At 43.1% G+C, this 21,009-nt stretch overlaps 1 protein-coding gene across 1 annotated transcript in view; it reads right to left on the reverse strand.

Annotated features, from left to right (window-relative positions):
- Positions 1-2,479: 2,479 nt before the first annotated feature.
- LOC137359958 (collagen alpha-2(VIII) chain-like) overlaps positions 2,480-21,009 on the reverse strand; it is a 41,498-nt gene continuing 22,968 nt past the window's right edge. The window contains exon 2 of the mRNA XM_068025562.1: positions 2,480-4,341. Within this exon, the coding sequence (XP_067881663.1) occupies positions 2,480-4,341 (1,862 nt within the window). The remainder of the gene's footprint in view (positions 4,342-21,009) is intronic.

Below are 21,009 nucleotides of genomic sequence, written 5' to 3' on the forward strand. Positions count from 1 at the left end.
GAGAAATGGAGATTGTGAGATAAATTATTACAGTGTAGCTATATAACATCAGATGGCCCTTGCTTATTTAGAAACTCAGAAATGAATCCATAATTCATTTATTCTGTGCCCTTGTTATAAAGATACAGACCATTAAACCCATTTTTTATTTAATCGTGTCACCTACAGAACCAGTTTGGATGAACTTTTAGCTAGACCAAGTCTCCAAGACTGACTCAGTCAATGTGGCAAAATTGTTAATTTGTCTCTCTCAAAGTCTCATTTTCTATTATTGTAATTGTTACACTCTAAATGTAACTATATTTTAAAACTCTTGGTTTAGGAAATGACTGAAGAGGCAATTGTATTACTATCGCCAGAAGTTAGCAGTAAAGCTGCTGTCAGGCACTCTGAAAGTGTATTTGTGTTGTTGTAATGTTAAGTTTCAAAAGGTCAGAGAACTAGAAATTCAATCTTCATGATTGTCATTAAAGTATATTGTTGAGACACTTCATAGGATTTGGACAAAAGCAACTTCACATAATGAATGCAGAAAATATTAAAAACCTCTTCCATGTTTGTAATATTGGAGAATACAGTATATTTGTCAAGAATGCAATAAGATGTATACTTATATTTTATAGCATTTGTAGTATACTTGATTGTACGGTTCCGAATATGAAATTTAACTTGCACAGGAGCCCTCATGATTTCCTGTTTGACAAATTTGTTCGAGTTCTTTGAGGATATAACAAGCAGAGTGGATAAAGGGGAACCAGTAGATGTAGTGTATTTGGATTTTCAGAAGGTGTTTGGTAAGGTGCCACAAAAAAGGTTATTACACAAAATAAAAGCTCAGGATATTGGGGGTAATGTGTTGGCATGGATTGAGGACTGGCTAACACACAGAAGGCAAAGACTCGGGATCAAAGGGTCTTTTTGGTTGGAAAGTCGTAACTAGTGGGGTGCCACAAGGAACGGTCCTAGGGCCTCAACTCTTTACTATCTATATTAATGACTTAGAGGAAGGGACAGAGTGTAGTGTATCCAAATTTGCTGACGATACAAAATTAGGTGGAAAGGCATGTTGTGATGAGGACACAAAGAATCTGCAAAGGGATGTAGATAGGTTAAGTGAGTGGGCAAAAACTTGGCAGATGGTGTTCAATGTGGGAAAGTATGAGGTAATCCACTTTGGCATGAAGAATAAAAAGACAGATTATTATTTTGATGGAGAAAGACTACAAAATACTGCAGTACAGAGGAATCTGGGTGATCTTGTTCATGAAACACAAAAGGTTAGCATGCAGGTGCAGCAAGTAATTAGGAAGGCAAATGGAATTTTAGCCTTTATTGCTAGGGGGTTAGAGTTTAAAAATAGGGAAGTCTTGTTACAACTGTACAGAGTGTTGGTGAGGCCACACCTGGAGTACTGTGTACAGTTTTGGTCCCCATATTTAAAGAAGGATATACTAGCCTTGGAGGTAGTTCAGAAAAGGTTCACTAGGCTGATTCCTTGGATGAAGGGGTTGTCTTATCAAGAACAGCTAAACAGGTTCGGCCTTGATTCATTGGAGTTTAGAAGAATGAGAGGTGATCTTATAGAAACATATAAGATTTTAAGGGGGCTTGATAGGGTAGATATTGAGAAGACATTGCCACTAGTGGGGGAATCTCGAACTAGGGGACATAGTTACAGAATAAAGGGGAACACGTTTAAAACTGAGATGCGAAGGAATTTCTTTTCTCAGAGGGTGGTGAATCTCTGGAATCCTCTGCCTCAGAGAGTTGTGGAGGCTAGATCACTAAATGTATTTAAGGAGGAGGTAGATAGATTTTTGAAATCTCGGGGAGCGGAGGGTTAGGCGGAGCAGGCCAGAAAGAGGAGTTGAGGCCTGGGACTGATCAGCCATGACCTTATTGAATGGCGGGGCAGGCTTGAGGGGCTGAATGGCCTGCTCCTATTTCTTATGTTCTTATGGATCTTGAATACATTCAAGTCTGATTTAGACATATTTTTGATCTACAAGGGAATAAAGGGCTATGAAGGGTGGTAGGCAGGAAAGTGGAGTTAAGGTCACAATGAGATCAGCCACGATCTTATTAAATGGCGGGGCAGGCTTGAGGGGCCGAATGGCCTACTCCTGCTCCTATTTCTTATGTTCCTTTCACATGTGACAGAAATTTTGCATTTGATAGCTTTTGAATGAGTATCTTTAAAGTATTGAGTTGCATGCACATGAGCACATATTCACACTGCAATACAGCAGTTTTTGTTCAAAGTGAATTCATTTACCAGATAACTCCTGCAAGAAAGTATAAGGTTGTCAGATATACAAGCTGCTCATTAAGTGATACTTTCTTGATTTATTACTCTGTCATTTCCAGCACACATGTATTTTTTTTTAAGAGTATATTTTACTTCTTGCTCAAAAATTCTTTATTATCATTCAAACTGTCATGCAATAAAATCATCTGGATTATCAGCTCACAACTCTACCTAGTCCGATGAATTTGTTCGGTGAAGCAAAAATCCTGAGAAGGATGATTGCATTTGATTGGACGAATATAAACCATTAAACTGTTCTGAAGGCAACTGTAAATGTATTTCATCTATTTCCCGTAGCTGCAATATAGCACTCCCTGAGGCTTGATCAATCTTTTTTTCCTTGTAGTCATCATATGTGTATAGAACTGGTTTACTATTTTTATACAATGCAACTTGAACACTTCTGCCTTTGACATGGACATGATATGAGAAATAGTAGATGCCTGGTATTTGACATGTAAAAATTCCAGTTTCTGGATCATAGACATTGGCTTGATTGTACACTATTTTATCAAAAACTATTGGCAATCCTGATATCGAATATGGTGTAGAGAGAATGGCTTTAAAACCTTGACCAGTATTTGACATTCCTGATATTTGTTGTAATTTAGTGTAGGTAATGTATCTGCTTGACTGCATAACAGTTTCCCCTGGTGGACCTGGAGGACCTGGGAGACCAGATGGGCCTGGTGGACCAGGGATGCCTGGAAGGCCTGATGATCCCTGTAGTTCTGCATCATCAGATATTTCAATAGCTCCTCTCGACAGGGTTCCAAATAAGAAAGTATTGGGACGGCCTGGTGGGCCTTGTTTTCCTGGATCTCCCCTGATGCCTTTTTGTCCCGGAGGACCTCGAGACCCATCTGGGCCTTGTTCGCCAATTTTTCCAGCAATTCCAAACACTCCATGATCGCCTCGAATCCCCAATGGTCCTCGAAAACCACGAGCACCTTGTATACCAACTTCACCAGGTCTACCTATGGGTCCTTCATCACCTTGTGGACCAGGTGGTCCGTGTTTTCCTTGTGGCCCTGGGATACCTTCTTCTCCTGGAATTCCTGATTTTCCTGGAGCACCTGTTGGTCCTTCGTCACCTTGTAATCCAGCAATTCCTTGCAGCCCTATTGAGCCAGGTTCTCCATTAGATCCTGGATTGCCATCTTCACCTGGAAACCCTGGCATACCTGCTAGTCCTATTGGTCCTGGTATTCCTTTGGGTCCTGCAGCACCAAATCCTCCATCTATCCCTGGATCTCCTTTCTCACCAACATAGCCATAAATGCCTCTGGGACCAGGCTCACCTTTAAGGCCTGGCAAACCTAGTTTTCCAACAGCTGGTGGGCCAACTTTACCCGGCATACCTTTTGGACCTGGAGGACCCTTGATCCCAGGAAGCCCTGCAAGTCCTGGTTTACCATCTACTCCTGGCATTGAAATTGATATACCATGTGGACCTTGTAATCCTCTTTCACCGGGCAGACCTGCAATTCCAGGTCTACCAGATTCTCCTAGTTCACCTTTCTCACCTGATGTGCCATAAATACCAGGAACTCCTGGTGGACCTGCAATTACTTGTCCAGGAGGTCCTGGATCACCTTGTGACCCTGGATAACCTTTTTCTCCTTTGAATCCAGGAAGGCCAATTTCAACATCACCTTTTTCCCCATCCAGACCTGGAGTTCCTGGTTCTCCAATTTTTGCACGTTCACCTTTTGTTCCTGGAGAACCTGGTGGTCCTTGGGAACCTGGCTCACCATCTACACGTATTGCACTGACTCCAGGAGTACCGTGAAGTCCTGGAGGCCCTTGTAATCCTTGTTGCCCTTGAGGTCCTATGTCACCAGTTGGTCCATAAAGTCCTCCTTCACCCTTTTCTCCTGGTTTTCCTGGTATGCCTGGCTGTCCCACATAGGATACTCCTGATATTCCTGGTGGTCCGGGTGATCCACACATACCTGGGGGCCCTATGTTTGTAACACCTTTTGCTCCTGGTGGGCCTCTTGGTCCGGGTAACCCCTGTGGACCTCTGATACCTATGAAAAGAAATTACCACAGTTTACATTATGGCATTAATAATATGTATTTCATACCTTGTAACATTATTCCCCTGAACTTTACTAATTAATTTCTCATTGTGTTAAATCCAATAGGGAATTCAGGAAAAACATCTTTACCCAGAGAACAGTTTGAAAGTGGAACTTACTATCATCGGGAGGAGTTGATATTTTTAAAATTCATTCATAAGATGTGAGCGCCACTGGCAAGGATATGTTTCTACTGTATGGTACGGGTGTGGTAGTGTAGTGGTTTTGTTACTGTTCTAGTAATCCAGAGGGCTGGACTTATACTCCAGAGACATGAGTTCAAGTCCCACCATGGCAGCTGGGGAATTTAAATTCAGTTAATTATGCAAATCTGGAATAAAAAGCTTGTTTTGGTAATGGTCATCATGTAACTACTAGATTGTTATAAAAACTCAACTGGCTCACAAGTATCCTTTCGGGAAGGAAACCTGCTGTCCTTACTTGGTCTGACCTATATGTGACCCCAGACCCACAGGAACGTGATTCACTCTTAACTGCCCTCTGAGAGCCACTCAGTTGTATCAAACCTGCTAGGATGGACTGCAGCGGTTTAAGAAGCTGGTGTGGTAGATTATAATCCTTGCCCCTTTGGGGCTATCCTGGATCAGCTGTACTTGTCAGATGTTCACTCTCACCTTAAGTTAAGGTAGTCAACTCCTGAAGACACTTAAATAAAAGCAAAATACTGTGGATGCTGGAAATCTGAAATAACAACAGAAAGTGCTAGAAATACTCAGCAGGTCTGGCAGCATCTATGGAGAGAGAGAAGCAGAGTTAACGTTTCAGGTTAGGACCTTTCATCAGAACTGGCAAAGGTTAGAAATGCAATAGGTTTTAAGTAAGTAAAGCAGAGGTGGGGGAGAAGAAAAAAAAAAGGGAAAGTGTGTGATAGGACAGAAGGCCAGAGGTCTTGGGACAAAGGTAAAGAGAGTGTGATAATGGTGTAGTGAAAAACAAAGCATTAGTGCAGAGAGAGTGTTGATGGCACAATAATGAACAGCCCTAGCCAAAAGCACAAACATGAAAAACCAGAAGGCAGGCATATGATAAAAAAATGATGAAACGAAATAAAATAAAATTAAAATAAAAAGGGCCTGTCATGCTCTGAAATTATTGAACTCAATGTTCAGTCTGGTAGACTGTAGCGTACCTAATTGGAAGATGAAGTGCTGTTCCTTGAGCTTGCATTGATGTTCACTGGAACACTGCAGCAAGCCCAGGACAGACACATGAGCATGAGAGCAGGGAGGTGTGTTGAAATGGCAAGCGGCTGGAAGCTCAGGGTAATGTTTTCGGACTGAAAAGAGGTGTCTGCAAAGCGGTCACCCAGTCTGCGTTTGGTCTCCCCAATGTAGAGGAGACCGCGTTGTGAGCAGCGAATACAGTATACTAAATTGATAAAAGTACAAGTAAATCGCTGCTTCACCTGAACGGAGTGTTTGGCACCTTGGATAGTGATGAGAGAGGAGGTAAAAGGGCAGGTATTACACCTCCTGTGATTGCATGGGAAGATGCCGGGGGATGGGGATGAGGTGCGGGGTAATGGAGGAGTGGACCAGGGTATCGCGGAGGAATGATCCCTTCGGAATGCTGACAGGGAAGGGGAAGATGCGTTTGGTGGTGACATTGGAGGTGGCGGAAATTGCAGAGGATGATTCTTTGGATGTGTCAGCTGGTGGGGTGGAAAGTGAGGGCAAGGAGAACCCTGTCGCAGTTCTGGGAGGGAGAGAGAGAAAGGGGTGAGGGCAGAAGTGCGGGAAATGGGTTAGACACAGTTGAGGGCCCTGTCAACCGTAGTGGGGGGGCGGGGGGGGAGAGGTGCGGAATCCTCTGTTGAGGAAAAAGGAAGACATATCGGAAGTGCTGGTGTGAAAGGTTGCATCATCAGAGCAGATGGGTCAGAGACAAAGAAACTGGGAGAATGGAATGGAGTCCTTACATGAAGCAAGGTATGAGAAAGTGTATTCGAGGTAGCTGTGGGAGTCTCTGGGCTCATGATGAATATTAGTGGACACTCCATCCCTGGAGATGGAGACAGAGAAGTTGAGGAAGGGAAGGGAAGTGTTGGAGATAGACTGTGTAAAGTTGAGAGAAGGGTGGAAATTGGAAGCAAAGTTGATGAAGTTTTCCAGTTCCGGGCGAGAGCAGGAAACGGCACCGATACATCATCAATGTACCGGAAAAAGAGTTGGGGGAGAGGGCCTGAGTAGGACTGGAACAAGGAATGTTCAAATACCCCACAACAAGACAGGCATAACTAGGACCTAGAACTAGATACTAGAACTAGATACCTGCTGAGCATTTCCAGCACTTTCTGTTTTTATTCTGAAAGACACTTGACTGGGTCTAAAGTAAAAACAGATGTGTTCTGATGAAAAGTCACAGGCCTGAAACATTAACTCTGCTTCTCTCTCCACAGATGCTGAGTGTTTCCAGCACTTTCTGTTTTTACTTATGATTGGGTCTAAAGGTCTGGTCTAACTCTCCTAAAGGAAAGGAACAAACCAAGATTATTATTGTCCTCCACATAGCTATTTTTGCAAGTTCCAGTCAGATTATAATGTCCTGGATATTGTGATGGTCCAGGGGTCCCTCCTCAATAATGTACCTCTACACCTAAGAGTGTACAGAAAAGTGGTTCACGAGTTAGTGATACAGAAGACTATGTGAGACAATATAAATTCTAAACTATATAAAGATTTATTAAAAAACCAACATGCAGCTTACAACTGGTGAGACTGTTAATTGCAGTGAAAAGGTACAAAACATAATCTTATTTCCAGTAGAGAATCCAAATTTTAATTCTAAATATTGTTACAGTAGAATATACTTAGAACAAGTTAAACAGGATACTCATCAATTATAAAAGTAGCATTTACCTTAAATCTCCAAGTAGTAGGAGACGATAGAGCTGGTGAGATGTCTCTGCCCCAGTTAAGGGGACAATCATGTTCACCTTGCTCTGATAGCCAATGAGATTCGTTCCAGCGAACCTAAATGAATTTAAAAACCTAATCTGAGCTCCCAGGAATTAGACTATTCTTTCCCAGTTGCACGATTGGTTGCTCTATCTTGATTAGCTGCAAGCACTCTTGATCAATTGGTCAAGACTCAGCTGACTGCAGTTTCAACATGTATCTAGAATAGATCAGATCATTGTCGGGCTTTCAGGAAAAAAAAAAATCTCATCAAGCAGTTATCATGCAGTGAGCACCCTTTCTTTAGGAGTTATGGTTATCATGTGGTTGGTGCCCTTTACAAAGGAAGATGAGCCCTTTAACCCTTTGAGTCCTCAGGCATGATTCCTTCACTACCACCTTCTCAAGTGCAATTTGGAATGGACAATAACTACTGACCTTGCCAGCGATGTCCACATCCCATGAATGAATAAATTAAAAAGAGATATATTTAAGCAGAAGCTGGATAAATGCACATGGGAGAAAGGAATAGATGTTTATGCTAATAGGGTTAGATGAAGTAAAGTGAAAGGAGGCTCACATAGAGCATAAACAATGGCATGGATCAGTTGGTCTGAATGGCCTGTACCTGTGCTTTAAGTCTATTTCATTCTATGTAATGATATTATTTAATGAACTGATATTGAGAATGCCTTAGCAGCTGACACCTTAGGCTGGGCTTGTATTAAATCAGAGATATCCATGCACCCTGGATTTCACCAGGTGAGAGCGGGACCAGCGAGCAGTTTAAAAGAGTGGTGGCGGGAAGGAAAAAGAGTGAGAGAGTGGGATCAGCAAATGGTTTAAAAGAGAGGTGGCAGGAAGGAGAGAGCGAGAGTGGGATGAGAGAGCAGTTTAAAAGAGCTATCCGAGCCAGTCCAGGCCAGTCCACTCCAACAGAGCGGAGCGACACCATTCTGAGAAAATTCAAAACGTGATGTCACAGAAAAACAGGTAATTGATTGGTTGGTGAGTTTTTTCTCGTTTATCTTTTGAAACTTTAGTAATAGTAGGGTTTTATTTACTAAAAGTAGTAAAACTTAATAGATTGGCTGGTGAATATTTCCTATTAATTAAGTCATTAAATTAATAGTTAATTAAAACACAATCAGGATGGCAAGGCAGGTGATGTGTTGTAGCTGCAGTGTGTGGGAACTCGTGGATACCAGTGTGATTCACGGCAACAACGTCTGCAGTAAGTGTCTGCAGCTTCGGCTCAGAGTCAGTGAGCTGGAGGCCGAGCTGCAAACATTGTGATGAATCAGGAAGGGGGAAAGTTACCTGCACACTTTGTTCCAGAAGGCAGTCACACCCCATAGGATAGGGTCATCTGATTTGGTCAATGGTCAGGGACAGGAGGATGTGACTGAGAGTGAGGCAGGTAAGGGGATCGACAAGACAGAAGTGGAGGAGCCTCAGCCCTTGCAATTGTCCAACTGGTTTGAGGTTCTTTCAGCTGATATGGATGAAAACAAAGGCTACAGAGTGGATGAGCTAACTGCCATGGCACCATAGTAGGAAGCTATTCAAGCGGGGGGAGTAAATAGGAATGTAGTGGTAGTACAGGATAGTATAGTCAGGGGGATAGACATTGTTCTCTGCAGCCATGAGTGAGACTCCAGAAGGCTTTGTTGCCTGCCCGGTGCTAGGGTTCAGGACATCTGCTCGGGATTGGAGAGGAACTTGCAATGGGAGGGAGAGGATTCAGTTGTCATGGTCCACATGGGTATAAATGACTTAGATAGGAGGAACAAAGAGGTTCTGCATAGGGAGTATGAACAGCTAGGGGCTAAATTAAAAAGCAGAACCTCAAAGGTAATAATCTTTGGGTTATTACCTGAGCCACGAGCAAATTGGCGCAAGGTAAATAAGATTAGACAGTTCAATGCATGGCTCAAGGTTTGGTGTGTGAGAGGAGGCATTTGCCTGAGTGAGACATTGCCAGAATGAAGCTGGAAATTTGGTGCATGTGGGAATTTAGTGCAGAGGGGGAAAGAGGGGTTCTTTTTCCTACCTTTTATTTAGCCTCCAGCAGCTGGTGAGACTTCCCTTGACTCCAGGGTAGGTGATTGGTTGTTGAATTTTTATCATTTATCTTTCAAAACTCTATTTTATGAATTATAAGGCTTTATTTACTAATATTAGTTAAGCTTAGTAGTTTGGGAAACAGTGAGAGAGTTAATTAAGAAAGTATTTAAGAAAGTAATTAAAGTAAATTAATTAATAGCATAAGTAATAATGGCAGGACAGGTGTTATATTACTGCTGTGTTATGTGGGAGCTTTTGGATGCCAAGGCGATCCAGGACAAACACGTGTGCAGAAAGTGTAAACAGCTAGAGCAATTCCGCATCAGGATTATTGATCTGGAAGTTGAACTGCAAACACTGTGCAACATAAGGGAGGGGGAGAAACACCTGGACATTTTGTTCCAGAAGATGGTTACTCCTCTTAGAACAGGGTCATCTGTTTTGGTCAGCAGTGAGGGACAAGAGGAGGTGACTGTGAGTGAGTCAGGTAAAGGGACCGAGCAGACACTAGTGGAGAAGCCTCAGACTTTGCAATGTCAAACAGGTTTGAGATGCTCTCAACCTGTTTGGATGAAAGCGAGGTCTGCAAGATGGATGAGCAGACTGGCCGTGGCACTGTGGTACAGGAAGCCATTCAAGTGGGGGGAGCAAAAAGGAATGTAGTGGAAGTAGGGGATAATATAGTGAGGGAGATTGACACTGTTCTGTGCAGCCGAGAGCATGAGTCCAGAAGGCTGTGTTGCCTACCTGGTGCCAGGGTTTGGGACATCTGCTCAGGGCTGAACAGGAACTTGGAGTGGGAGCGGGAAGATCCAGTTGTCATGATCCGTGTAGGTACCAACGACATAGGTAGGACTAGGAAAGAGGTTCTGCTTAGACAGTATGAGGAGCTAGGCATCACATTCAAGAGCAGCACCTCAAGGATAATAATCTCTGGATTACCAAGGGCCACGTGGTAATTGGCAGAGGGCACATAAAATTAGTGAAATGAATACGTGGCTCAAAGGCTGGTGTGGGAGAAGTGGGTTTCGGTTCTGGGGCACTGGCACCAGTACTGGCGAAAGTGAGGGCTATACTGTTGGAACGGTCTGCACCTGAACTGTGCTGGGACCAGTCTTCTAGCAAACCGTATAACTAGGGAAGTAGAAAGGGCTTTAAACTAAGCAAGCGGTGTGAGGAATCCAGCCTGGGTAGATGTAATAAACTAAGGGGTAGAGTCAAGGCAGGAGAGCAGAATAGTAATATGGGAAATGAAGGTCAGAGAATGGCAGGAAGGGACAGAGAAAAAAAAATGAATAACACATCAACAGTCAAGAGTAGATGTCACAAAGATAACAAAAAGACAATATGGTCTAGCGGTTAGGATTCCTGGTTTTCACCCAAGCGGCCTGGGTTTGACTCCCGGTATGGGAATCTCTATTTGGGCGGCACAGTGGCGCAGTGGTTAGCACTGCAGCCTCACAGCTCCAGTGACCCGGGTTCGGTTCTAGGTACTGCCTGTGTGGAGTTTGCAAGTTCTCCCTGTGACCGCGTGGGTTTCTGTCGGGTGCTCCGGTTTCCTCCCACAGCCAAAGACTTGCAGGTTGACAGGTAAATTGGCCATTGTCAATTGCCCTAGTGTAGGTAGGTGTTACGAGAATGGTGGGAATGTGGTAGCGAATATGGGATTAATGTAGGGTTAGTATAAATGGGTGGTTGTTGGTTGGCACAGACTCGGTGGGCCAAAGGGCCTGTTTCAGTGCTGTATCTCTCTATAATCTATAATAAAACTAAAGTCTCTGTATCTGAATACATGTAGCATTCATAACCATGTATGATCTGATAGCCATTACAGAGACATGGCTGCAGGATGGGGTCCTGAATACTGAGGGGTATATGACGTTCCAAGAAGACGAGGAAGCTAGGTAAATGTGGAGGGGTAGCACTGTTAGTCAAGGATGGCTTTGGTGAAATAGTTAGAGATAACCTTGGTTCAGGAGATCAGGATGTAGAATCGGTTTGGGTGGAGATGATGAATAGTAGGGGAAAGAAGTCACAAGTGGGAGTCGTCTACAGACTCCCTAATAGTGGGACAAAGTATACAAGAAGAAATGTTGGGTACTTGTGATAAAGGGACAGCAATAATCATGGGTGATTTTAATCTACATATAAACTGGAAAATCAAATTGGCAATAGCAGCCTGGGTGAGGAGTTCAAAGAATGCTTTTGGGATTGTTTGTTAGAGCAGCACGCTCTGGAAACAACCAGAGAGCAGGTTATATTAAGACTTGGTATTATGTAACGTGACAGGATTAATTAATGACCTCAGAGTAAAGGCACCTCTAGGTAACAGCAACCACAATATGATTGAATTTTACATCCAGTTTGAAAAAGAGAAGAGTGGGTCTAAGACTAGTATTTTAAACTTAAATAAGGGCAACGATGTGGGTATGAAATATGTGCTACCTGAAGTGAACTGGGTTACTAGGCTAGGAGATAGATCAATAAAGAGGAAGTGGCAGACATTTAAGGGGATATTTCAGAATACTCAGGATACGTATATGCCTACGATAAAGAAATATTCTAAGGGGAGGAGTAAAGGAAAGCATCAAACTTAAGGAAAAAGTATATAATTGCGCAAAGGTGATTGGCAGGGCAGATGATTGGTCAGAATATAAAGAAAGGCAGAGAATGATTAAAAGGTTAATCAGGAGAAAGAAATTAGAGTACGAGAGGAAGCTAGCGAGAAATGTAAAAACAGATAGCAAGAGTTTCTATTTATTTATTGATACAGCACAGAAACAGGCCCTTCGGCCCACCAAATCTGTGCCAACCAACAACCACCCATTATATACTAACCCTACAGTCATCCCATATTCCCTATCACCTACCTATACTAGGGGTAATTTACAACGGCCAATTTCCCTATCACCTGCAAGTCTTTTGGATGTGGGAGGAAACCAGAGCACCCGGACCACGCAGACACAGGGAGAACTTGCAAACTTTGCACAGGCAGTATCCAGAATCGAACCCGGGTCGCTGGAGCTGTGAGGCTGCGGTGCTAACCACTGCGCCACATATGGGTATTTAAAAAGTAAAAGAGTAAGTAAATTGAGTGTTGGTCCTCTAGAGAGTGAGAATAGGAAGTTTTTAGTCAATTATAATGAAATGGCGGATGAAATGAAAAAATATTTTGCTTCTGTCTTCACTATAGAGGATACAAAAAACATTCCAGTAATAGCTGTAAATAAGGAGGTGGAAGGAAGTGAGGAACTTGGTGAAATTACAATCACCAGGGAAGTGGTACTGAGTAAACAGATGGAGCTGCGGGCTGACAGATCCCCGGGTCCTGACGGGCTTCATCCCAGGGTCTTAAAAGAGTTGGCTAATGAGGTAGTAGATGCGTTGGTGTTAATTTTTCAAAATTCATTAGATTCTGGAAAGGTTCCACCAGACTGGAAAATAGCAAATATAACCCCTCTAGTCAAGAACGGGAGGAGGCAGAAAACAGGCAACTACAGGCCAGTTAGCTTGATGTCTGTTGTGGGGAAGGTGTTAGAATCGATCATTAAGGAGACTATAGCTGGGAACTTAGAAAAACTCAAGGTAATCGGGAATAGTCAGCATGGTTTTGTGAAAGGGAAATCATGTTTAACCAACCTATTGGAGTTCTTTGAAGGAGTAACATGTGCTGTGGATAAAGGGGAGCCCGTTGGCGTACTGCACTTGAATTTCCAAAAGGCATTTGACAGTGTGCCACATAAAAGGTTATTGCACAAAGTAGGAGCTCATGGTGTGGGCGGTAACATATTAGCATGGATATAAGATTGGCTAGCTGGCAGAAAACAGAGAGTATGCATAAATGGGTCCCTTTCTGATTGCCAGGATGTGATAAGTAGAGTCCTGCAGGGTGTGCGCTGGGGCCTCAACTTTTTACAATTTATATCAATGGCTTAGATGAGGGAAGTGATGGCATGGTAGCGGAATTTGCAGATGACACAAAGATAGGTAGGAAAGTATGTTGTGAAGAGGACATAAGGAGGTTGCAGACCGATATAAATAGGTTGAGTGAGTAGGCAAAAATCTGGCAGATGGAGTATAATGTGGGGAAATGTGAAGTAATTCACTTTGGCAGGAAGAATAAAAAAGCAGAGTACTACTTAAATGGAGAATGACTGAAATGACGGGGTTGTCTTATGCGGAAAGGTTGGACAGACTGGGCTTGTTTTCACTGGAGTTGAGAAGAGTGAGGGGAGACTTGATTGAAGTTTAAGATCATGAACGGTCTTGACAAGGTGGATGTGAAAAGGCTGTTTCCTCTTGTGAGTGAATACAGAACTAGGGGGCACTGTTTTAAAATTAGAGGTCACCCTTTTAGGACAGAGATGAGGAGAAATGTTTTCTCTCAGAGGGTTGTGCAACTTTGGAACTCTGCCTCAGAAGGTGGTGGAGGCGGGGTCATTGAATATTTTTAAGGCGGAAGTAGATAGATTCTTAGGCAAGAGAATCAAAGGGAGTAGATGGGAGTGTGGAATTCGAGACACAGACAATGGCGGAGCAGACTAGAGGGGCCGAATGGCCTACTTCTGCTCCTAATTTGTATGTTCGTAAATGAGTTTCAATTCAAGGGGCCCTGGCACCAGTACTGGGGAAAGTGGGAGCTGTGCTGTTGGGATGGTCCACACCTGAACTGTGCTGGGATAGTGTTCTGGTGAGTCGTATAACTAGAGCATCAGAGAGGGCTTTAAACTAAATAGTGGGGGCGAGGGATCAAGTGAGGGAAGGTATGATAACTTAAAGTGAAGGCGAGAGAGCAAGATAGCAATAAGGATAATGATAATCAAGGTGTGGCAGGAAGGAACAATGCATACAAGCTCAAGAGTGAGCCTGCAGATAAGACTAGAGGTTGTGAACTAACAGAGTCGGGGAGGATTCGGGAGAGGTGAGATTGAGAAATCCAAAGAGAAAATCCAAGGTATCGGAACAGTATAGCATTGTGGGTAAAGACAAGCAGAATGGGACAGGAGGGGACAGAGAGTTTAACAGAAATTGTATATCAGCAAATAAGGTCATTGAAGGGAATAGAAGCAAAAAATGAAATTAAGGGTTCTATATCTGAATGCGTGAAGAATCTGCAACAGGTAGATGAACTAGTGGCACAAATAGAGGTCCATGATTTAGATCTAATCATCATTACAGAGACATGAAGCTGAACTTGATTGCAGCAGCACGCTTTCAACTTGGCGTCCTTCCAACACAGAAGTGCCGCCGAGAAGCCCCCGCGATATTATGCGTGGGGGCTCATTTAAATAGAGGGAGTGGAGCGGCCAGCCCTGATGACATAGAGGGGGTGGCCGCCGCATCCCTGGCAATGGCATCCGGCATTAAGCCCTTTGATGAAGTTTTAATTTTTAAAGGCAAAGCAATCGGCATTTTTATTAAACAGGTAAAAATGATATGGAGGCCCTTCTCCAACCCCGCCAATGGTCATTTCAATTCCCCAAAATAACCAAAACATGCCTTTTTCCCTGCCCGAACTTTATTCCCCAACCTTCTAACTTTTAACCTTCAACCCCATCCCACCATCCAATAAACAATCTTTTCCCCTCTCCTCCACCCCTCCCGCCCTGAAAATTTTATTCCTCCCCCCTCCCCACCAGGCTTTTGCCTCGGAACTCCATAAGGAGTTTCGTAGGCATGCGAAGCACGAATGGCGACCGTAAAATCAGCGAGGGATGGCCGCCGCCTGTAGGTAAGTGTATTTGCATCTACTTAATGTTAATTTGCATAATTAGATGAAGGGCCCTCTGCCAGACAGCGGGGGAGCCGCACCGAGGTCCCCTCGCCATCGGGAATATGCTGCGCGTCCTTCTCGACGTCGCAGCTTGAGGCAAGCCTCTCCCCGCAGAATTTTATTGGCCCCCGTGCCACGACCCGTGGTGTTGAGCAGCTGGTAAATTCAGCCCATGGTTACATGGTGACCAAAGTTGGGAAATAAATATTCCAGGGTACAAAATATTTGGAATGACAGACAGAACAGCAAAGGAGGAGGGCGAGCACTGATGGTAAAGGATGACATGACTGCATTAGTGAGAAAGGATGTGACCTCAGTAGATCATGAAGTATGGGTGGAAGTAAGGAATAGCAAGAATCAGAAAACACTGGTGGGAGTAGTTTATAGGCCCCCTAAAAGTAGTTATACCATTGGACACAGCATTAAAGAACAAATTATTGGAGCTTGTAACAAAGGCAATGTAATCATATTGGGGACTTCAACCTTCAGATAGACTGGGACAATGAAATTGGCAGGAGTGGTCTAGATGTTGAGTTTGTAGAATGGTTTTGGGACAGTTTCTTGCAGCAATACATTGTGGAGCCAACTAGGGATAAAGCTATCTTAGATCTAGTATTGTGTAAAGAAGCAGAGTTAATTAGCAATGTCATAGTCATCTACTTGGAAGCAGTGATCATACTACCATTGAATTCGATGTTAAGTTTGAAAGTGACATGCTCCAATCAAGAATCTTAAACTTAAACAAAGCCAATTATGTATGCATGAGGAGAGAATTGACTAAGGAAAATTGGATAGGCTAAAAGGTATGGCAGTAAATGAATCGTGGGAAACCTTTAAAGAAACAATTCAAAATGTTCAACAAGAATACATTCCTTTGAAAAACAGAGGGCTGAATTTGATGACCCCTCCGCTGTCGGGGTTTGTGGCAGGGGGCCCGGAAAGTTCTTCCGGGAGACACCCGCCACAACCTCCAACGGCGAGCAGGCCCTGGCGCATTTTACCAGCCTCAGTGCAGACCCCCCACCACTCGGCAGAGGGGCTTTCATTTAAATGTTAAAATGAATTAAAATAAATGCAAAATAACTCACCTTGACCCGTCAGTTGTCCCATGCTAATATTCCAACTGTCAGTCGGAACTCCCACGCCTTTGGAACTCCATTCAGAGTTCCGACGTGTGACACTGGTGGGGAGGGGGGGTGGAGGAATGAAAATTTCAGGGCGGGGGAGATGGGAGAAAACCGCTCCGATTGGGTGTGGGGATGGTGGGAACAGTTTGAGAGTCAAAGGTGTTGAAGTTAGGGGTTGAAAGTTTATAATTTTACAAATTGGTTTTCGGGGGTGGGGTGAGATATTTTATTAATTGATAACTCAGTGATGGGGGTGGTGGTTGGAAAGGGGATTGGAAGTATCTCTGAAATTTTATTTGTCATTTCTCGGCACTGGCACCTTTAAAAGTTTGATTGAACCTGAAGGGCTTGAAGCCCTTTATAAATGGCTCAGGCACCTGCGTGGTGGTGGCAGACACCATTACCGGGGATGGAACGGTCACCCCCTCTACATCATCGGGGCGGCCACTCTGCCCCCTCCATTTAAATGAGCCCCCGTGCAAAATAGCGCGAGGGCACAGCTACGGCACATCAGCGGCTGAAGTCTGCCGAGACCACAGCACGCTGCTGCGATTTGCGACACACTCCTAAATTTCAGCCCAAAAATTCAGCAAGAAAGACCCATCCATGGCTCACTCAGGAAGTTAAGGATAGTATTAGATTAAAAGAAAAGGCTTACAATGTTGCAAAAAAGAGTAACCAGTTTGAGGGTTGGGAGTGTTTTAGAAACCAGCAAAGGACCACCAAAAAGTTGTTGAAAAAGGAAAAAATAGAAAATGAGAGTAAACCAGCCAATAATATAAAAACAGATTTTAAGAGCTTTTAGAGGTCTATCAGAAGGAAAAGTGTAGCTAAAGTAAACATTGGTCCCTGAGCAGCAGAGACAGGAGAAATTATCTTGGGGAATGAGAAAATGAGGCAAAGGCATTGAACAAATATTTTGTGTCTGCTTTCACAGTAGAAGACCCAAGTTCCATACCAGAAATAGGCAGTAACCTAGGGGCTAAAAAGAGTGAAGAAATTAAAGAAATTCATATCAGCAGAGAAAAAGTATTGGAGACACTTAAGGGACTAGAACCTGACAAATCTCCAGGACCTGATGGCCTACACCCTAGGGTTCTGAAAGAGATAACTGCAGAGATAGTGGATGTGCTTGCTATGATTTTCCAAAATTCCTTAGATTTTGAAACAGTCCCATCAGATTGGACGTTGGCAAATGTTACACCGCTTTTCAAGAAATGAGGGAGAGAGAAAACAGGGAACTACAGGCCAGTTAGCCTATCAGTCACTGGGAAAATGCTAGAATCTATGATTAATGAAGTCTTAACATTACACTTAGAAAAGCACAGTATGATTAGACCAAGTCAATATGGTTTTACGAAAGGAAAATCCTTTTTGACAAATTTATTAGAGTTTTTTTAGGATGTAACTAGTAGGGTAGATAAAGGGGAACCAGTAGATGTAGTATACCTGGATTTCCAAAGGCATTCAATAAGGTGCCACACAAAAGGTTAATAGGCAAGATAAGGGCTCATGGAGGTAATATATTAGCATGGACAGATGATTGATTAACAGACAGGTAGCAATGAGTGGGCATAAATGGGGCATTTTCAAGTTGGCAGGCAGTAAATAGTGGGAGTAGTGGAGTGCTGCAAGGATCAGTGCTGGGGCCTCAGCTATTTACAATCTATATTAATGACTTAGATGAAGAGACAGAGAGTAATGTATCTAAGTTTGCTGATGGAAAGGTAAGCTGTGAGGAGGACACAGAGAGGCTGCAAAGAGAGAGACAGGTTAAGTGAGTGCACACCAGGATGGCAGATGGAGCATAACGTGGGGAAGTGTGAAGTTATGCATTTTGGTTGTAAGAATAAAAAAGCAGAGTATTTTGTAAAAGGTGAGGAACTCTTAAGTGTCAATGTTCAAAGAGATTTGGGTGCACTTGTACAAGGAACACAGAAAGTTAACATGCAGGTACAACATGCAATTAGGAAGGCAAATGTCATGTTGGCCTTTATTGCAAGGGGATTGAAGTACAGGAATAAGGAGGTATTTCTACAATTGTACAGGGTTTTGGTGAGCCACATCTGGAATACTGTGTGCAGTTTTGGTCTCCATATTTAAGAAAGGATATACTTGCACTGGAGGCTGTGCAGTGAAGGTTCAATAGATTGGTCCTTGGAATGAGGAGGTTGTAATATGATGAGAGACTAAGTAAATTGGGCCTGTATTCTCTGGAGTTTAGAAGAATGAGTGGTGATCTCATTAAGACACATAAGATTCTTAAGGGGCTGGATAGGGTAGACACTGAGAGATTACTTCCACTGGTCGGGGAATCTAAAATACAGGGGCACAGTCTCAGGATAAAGGGGCGATCATTTGAGAGTGAGATGAAGAGGAATTACTTTACTCAGAGGGTTGTGAATCTTTGGAATTCTCTACCCGAAAGGGTTGTGGATGCTCCATCATCAAATACATTTAATGCTGGGATAGACAGACTTCTGGGTGTCCCTCAGGGAATCAAGGGCTATGGCGAGTGGATGGGAGAGTCGAGTTGAATCCTAAGATCAGCCCTGATCATTTTGAATGGTGGAGCAGGCTCGATGGGCAATGTGGTCTACTCTTACTCCTGTTTCTTGGTTTCTTGTGTTCTTGTATACCAAGCTTGCAACTTAGTTAATGATGTCAGTAGAAGGTAGAAACATGCGAAGTATAAAATGGGTAGCTGATCCCATCCCATCAGTTTCCCATTGAGTGGGTTAGGTTAAAAGTACTCCACATTTTTGGAATAATCTTACATTATATTCATTATGTTTGATTATATAGTGAACTAGAACTGTAGCAAGGCTCCTATTTGCATCAAACCATAAAATATTTCTATTATATTAACATTTTAGCACAGCCAATACATTGGTAATCTTAAAATAAAAGCAAAATACTGCGGATGCTGGAAATCTGAAACAAAAACAAGAAATGCTGGATTCACTCAGCAGTGTCCAGTGATGTCCAGTGAACATCAACGCAAGCTCGAGGAACAGCATCTCATCTACCGATTAGGCACACTACAGCCTGCCGGACTGAACATTGAGTTCAATAATTTCAGAGCATGACAGCCCCCCACTTTACTTTCATTTTTAGTCATTTTTAGTTATTTTTTCTTCCTTTTTCTTTTACATTCCTTTTTACATTTTTTACAATCTTTTTTTGCATTTATTTCATTTCATCTTAGTTTGTTCAGTTTGCTTACCCACTGTTTTTTTCAGGTTGTTTTTCTTCAGGTTTGCACTTGCTGCTGTTCAATATTCAGTATATTCACACCTAATCTGTACTAATGCTTTGTCTTTCAACACACCATTAACATATTGTTTGCCTGTTCTCCGTGACCTTTTGGTCAGCTATGTGGCCTGGTCCAATCTGCACCTTCTCCTTTGTTATCTCTTGCCCAACCCCCACCTCACTTGTTTATAATCTGTGACTTTTCTAATATTTGTCAGTTCCGAAGAAGGGTCACTGACCCGAAACGTTAACTCTGCTTCTCTTTCCACAGATGCTGCCAGACCTGCTGAGTGAATCCAGCATTTCTTGTTTTTGTTGCATTGGTAATCTTGGTTGGCTGCTTCCTGAAAGGAGTTCTTTTTGTGGGAGAAAGTGAGAGAATACACGAATCTGTCAATATTTAGCTTTTCATTTACAGATGCAGGCCAGCGAATATCTGATGTGCATTCACGCCACATGAAGTAACTCACCACGTGTGGGAATTCAAAAAATCTAACCTCACTTTAAACATTTAAGTGTTAGCCTTGATTTAGTGGTAGCATTCTCATCTCTGACTCAAAAGATTGAGAGTTCAAACCCCACTCAAGAGATTATCTGTATCTGTAACTGTGGTTTATTTTTCTTCAGCATCACCTGGACCTCTCTGCAGCCTTTCACAGTCAACTACACTATCTTCCTGCAACGCCCTTCCTCCATTATCCAGCTTACTGGGACTGCCCTCATTTAGTTCAATTTGTGCCTATCCAATTACAAACAGAGCATCTCCAGCAATGGCTTCTCTTTCAACCCTCAAGGACCTATCCTTGGGTGCCTCCTGTTCAACATCTGCATACTTCCCTTGGCAACATGACCTTAAGACATGCAGTTAGTTTTGACATGCATGCTGACAACACTCAGATCTACCTCTCCACTTCCTCTGTGTAGTCAAACTTCTTGTCCAACATCCAGTTGGAATGAGCTACAGTTTCCTTCTGTTAAACTTTGGGAAGACTAAAGTCATCATCTTCAGTGCCCAGCACAAACTCTGTAAATTTACCATTGATTCCATCGTCCCTCCCAGTCACTGTCTCAGCTGAGCTTCTGATCCCATATCCTGTCCATCTTAAAGGCCACCTACTTCCACCGGCATAATATTACGTGCGTTTGCCTGCGCATCATTCTGCTGTTGACACACTCACACATGCCTGTCATCTCCAGGCTTAACTATTTCTGTGCTCTCTTGACCAGCCTCCCAACGTCCAACCTAACAATATAGGTAGAAAGAGGGATATAGTCCTGCAGGCAGAGTTTAGGGAGCAAAGAAAGAAACTAGCAAGCAAGACCTCAAAGGTAGTAATCTCTGGATCACTCCCAGTAGAACACGTTAGTGAGTATAGAAATAAGAGGATAGAACAGATTAATGCGTTACAGGAGGGAGGGCTTTACATTCCTGGGACATTGGGACTGGTCCTGGGGGAGATGGGACCTGTACAGGCTG

This window comes from Heterodontus francisci, chromosome 3 (assembly GCF_036365525.1).
Source record: "Heterodontus francisci isolate sHetFra1 chromosome 3, sHetFra1.hap1, whole genome shotgun sequence".
NCBI lineage: Eukaryota > Metazoa > Chordata > Chondrichthyes > Heterodontiformes > Heterodontidae > Heterodontus > Heterodontus francisci.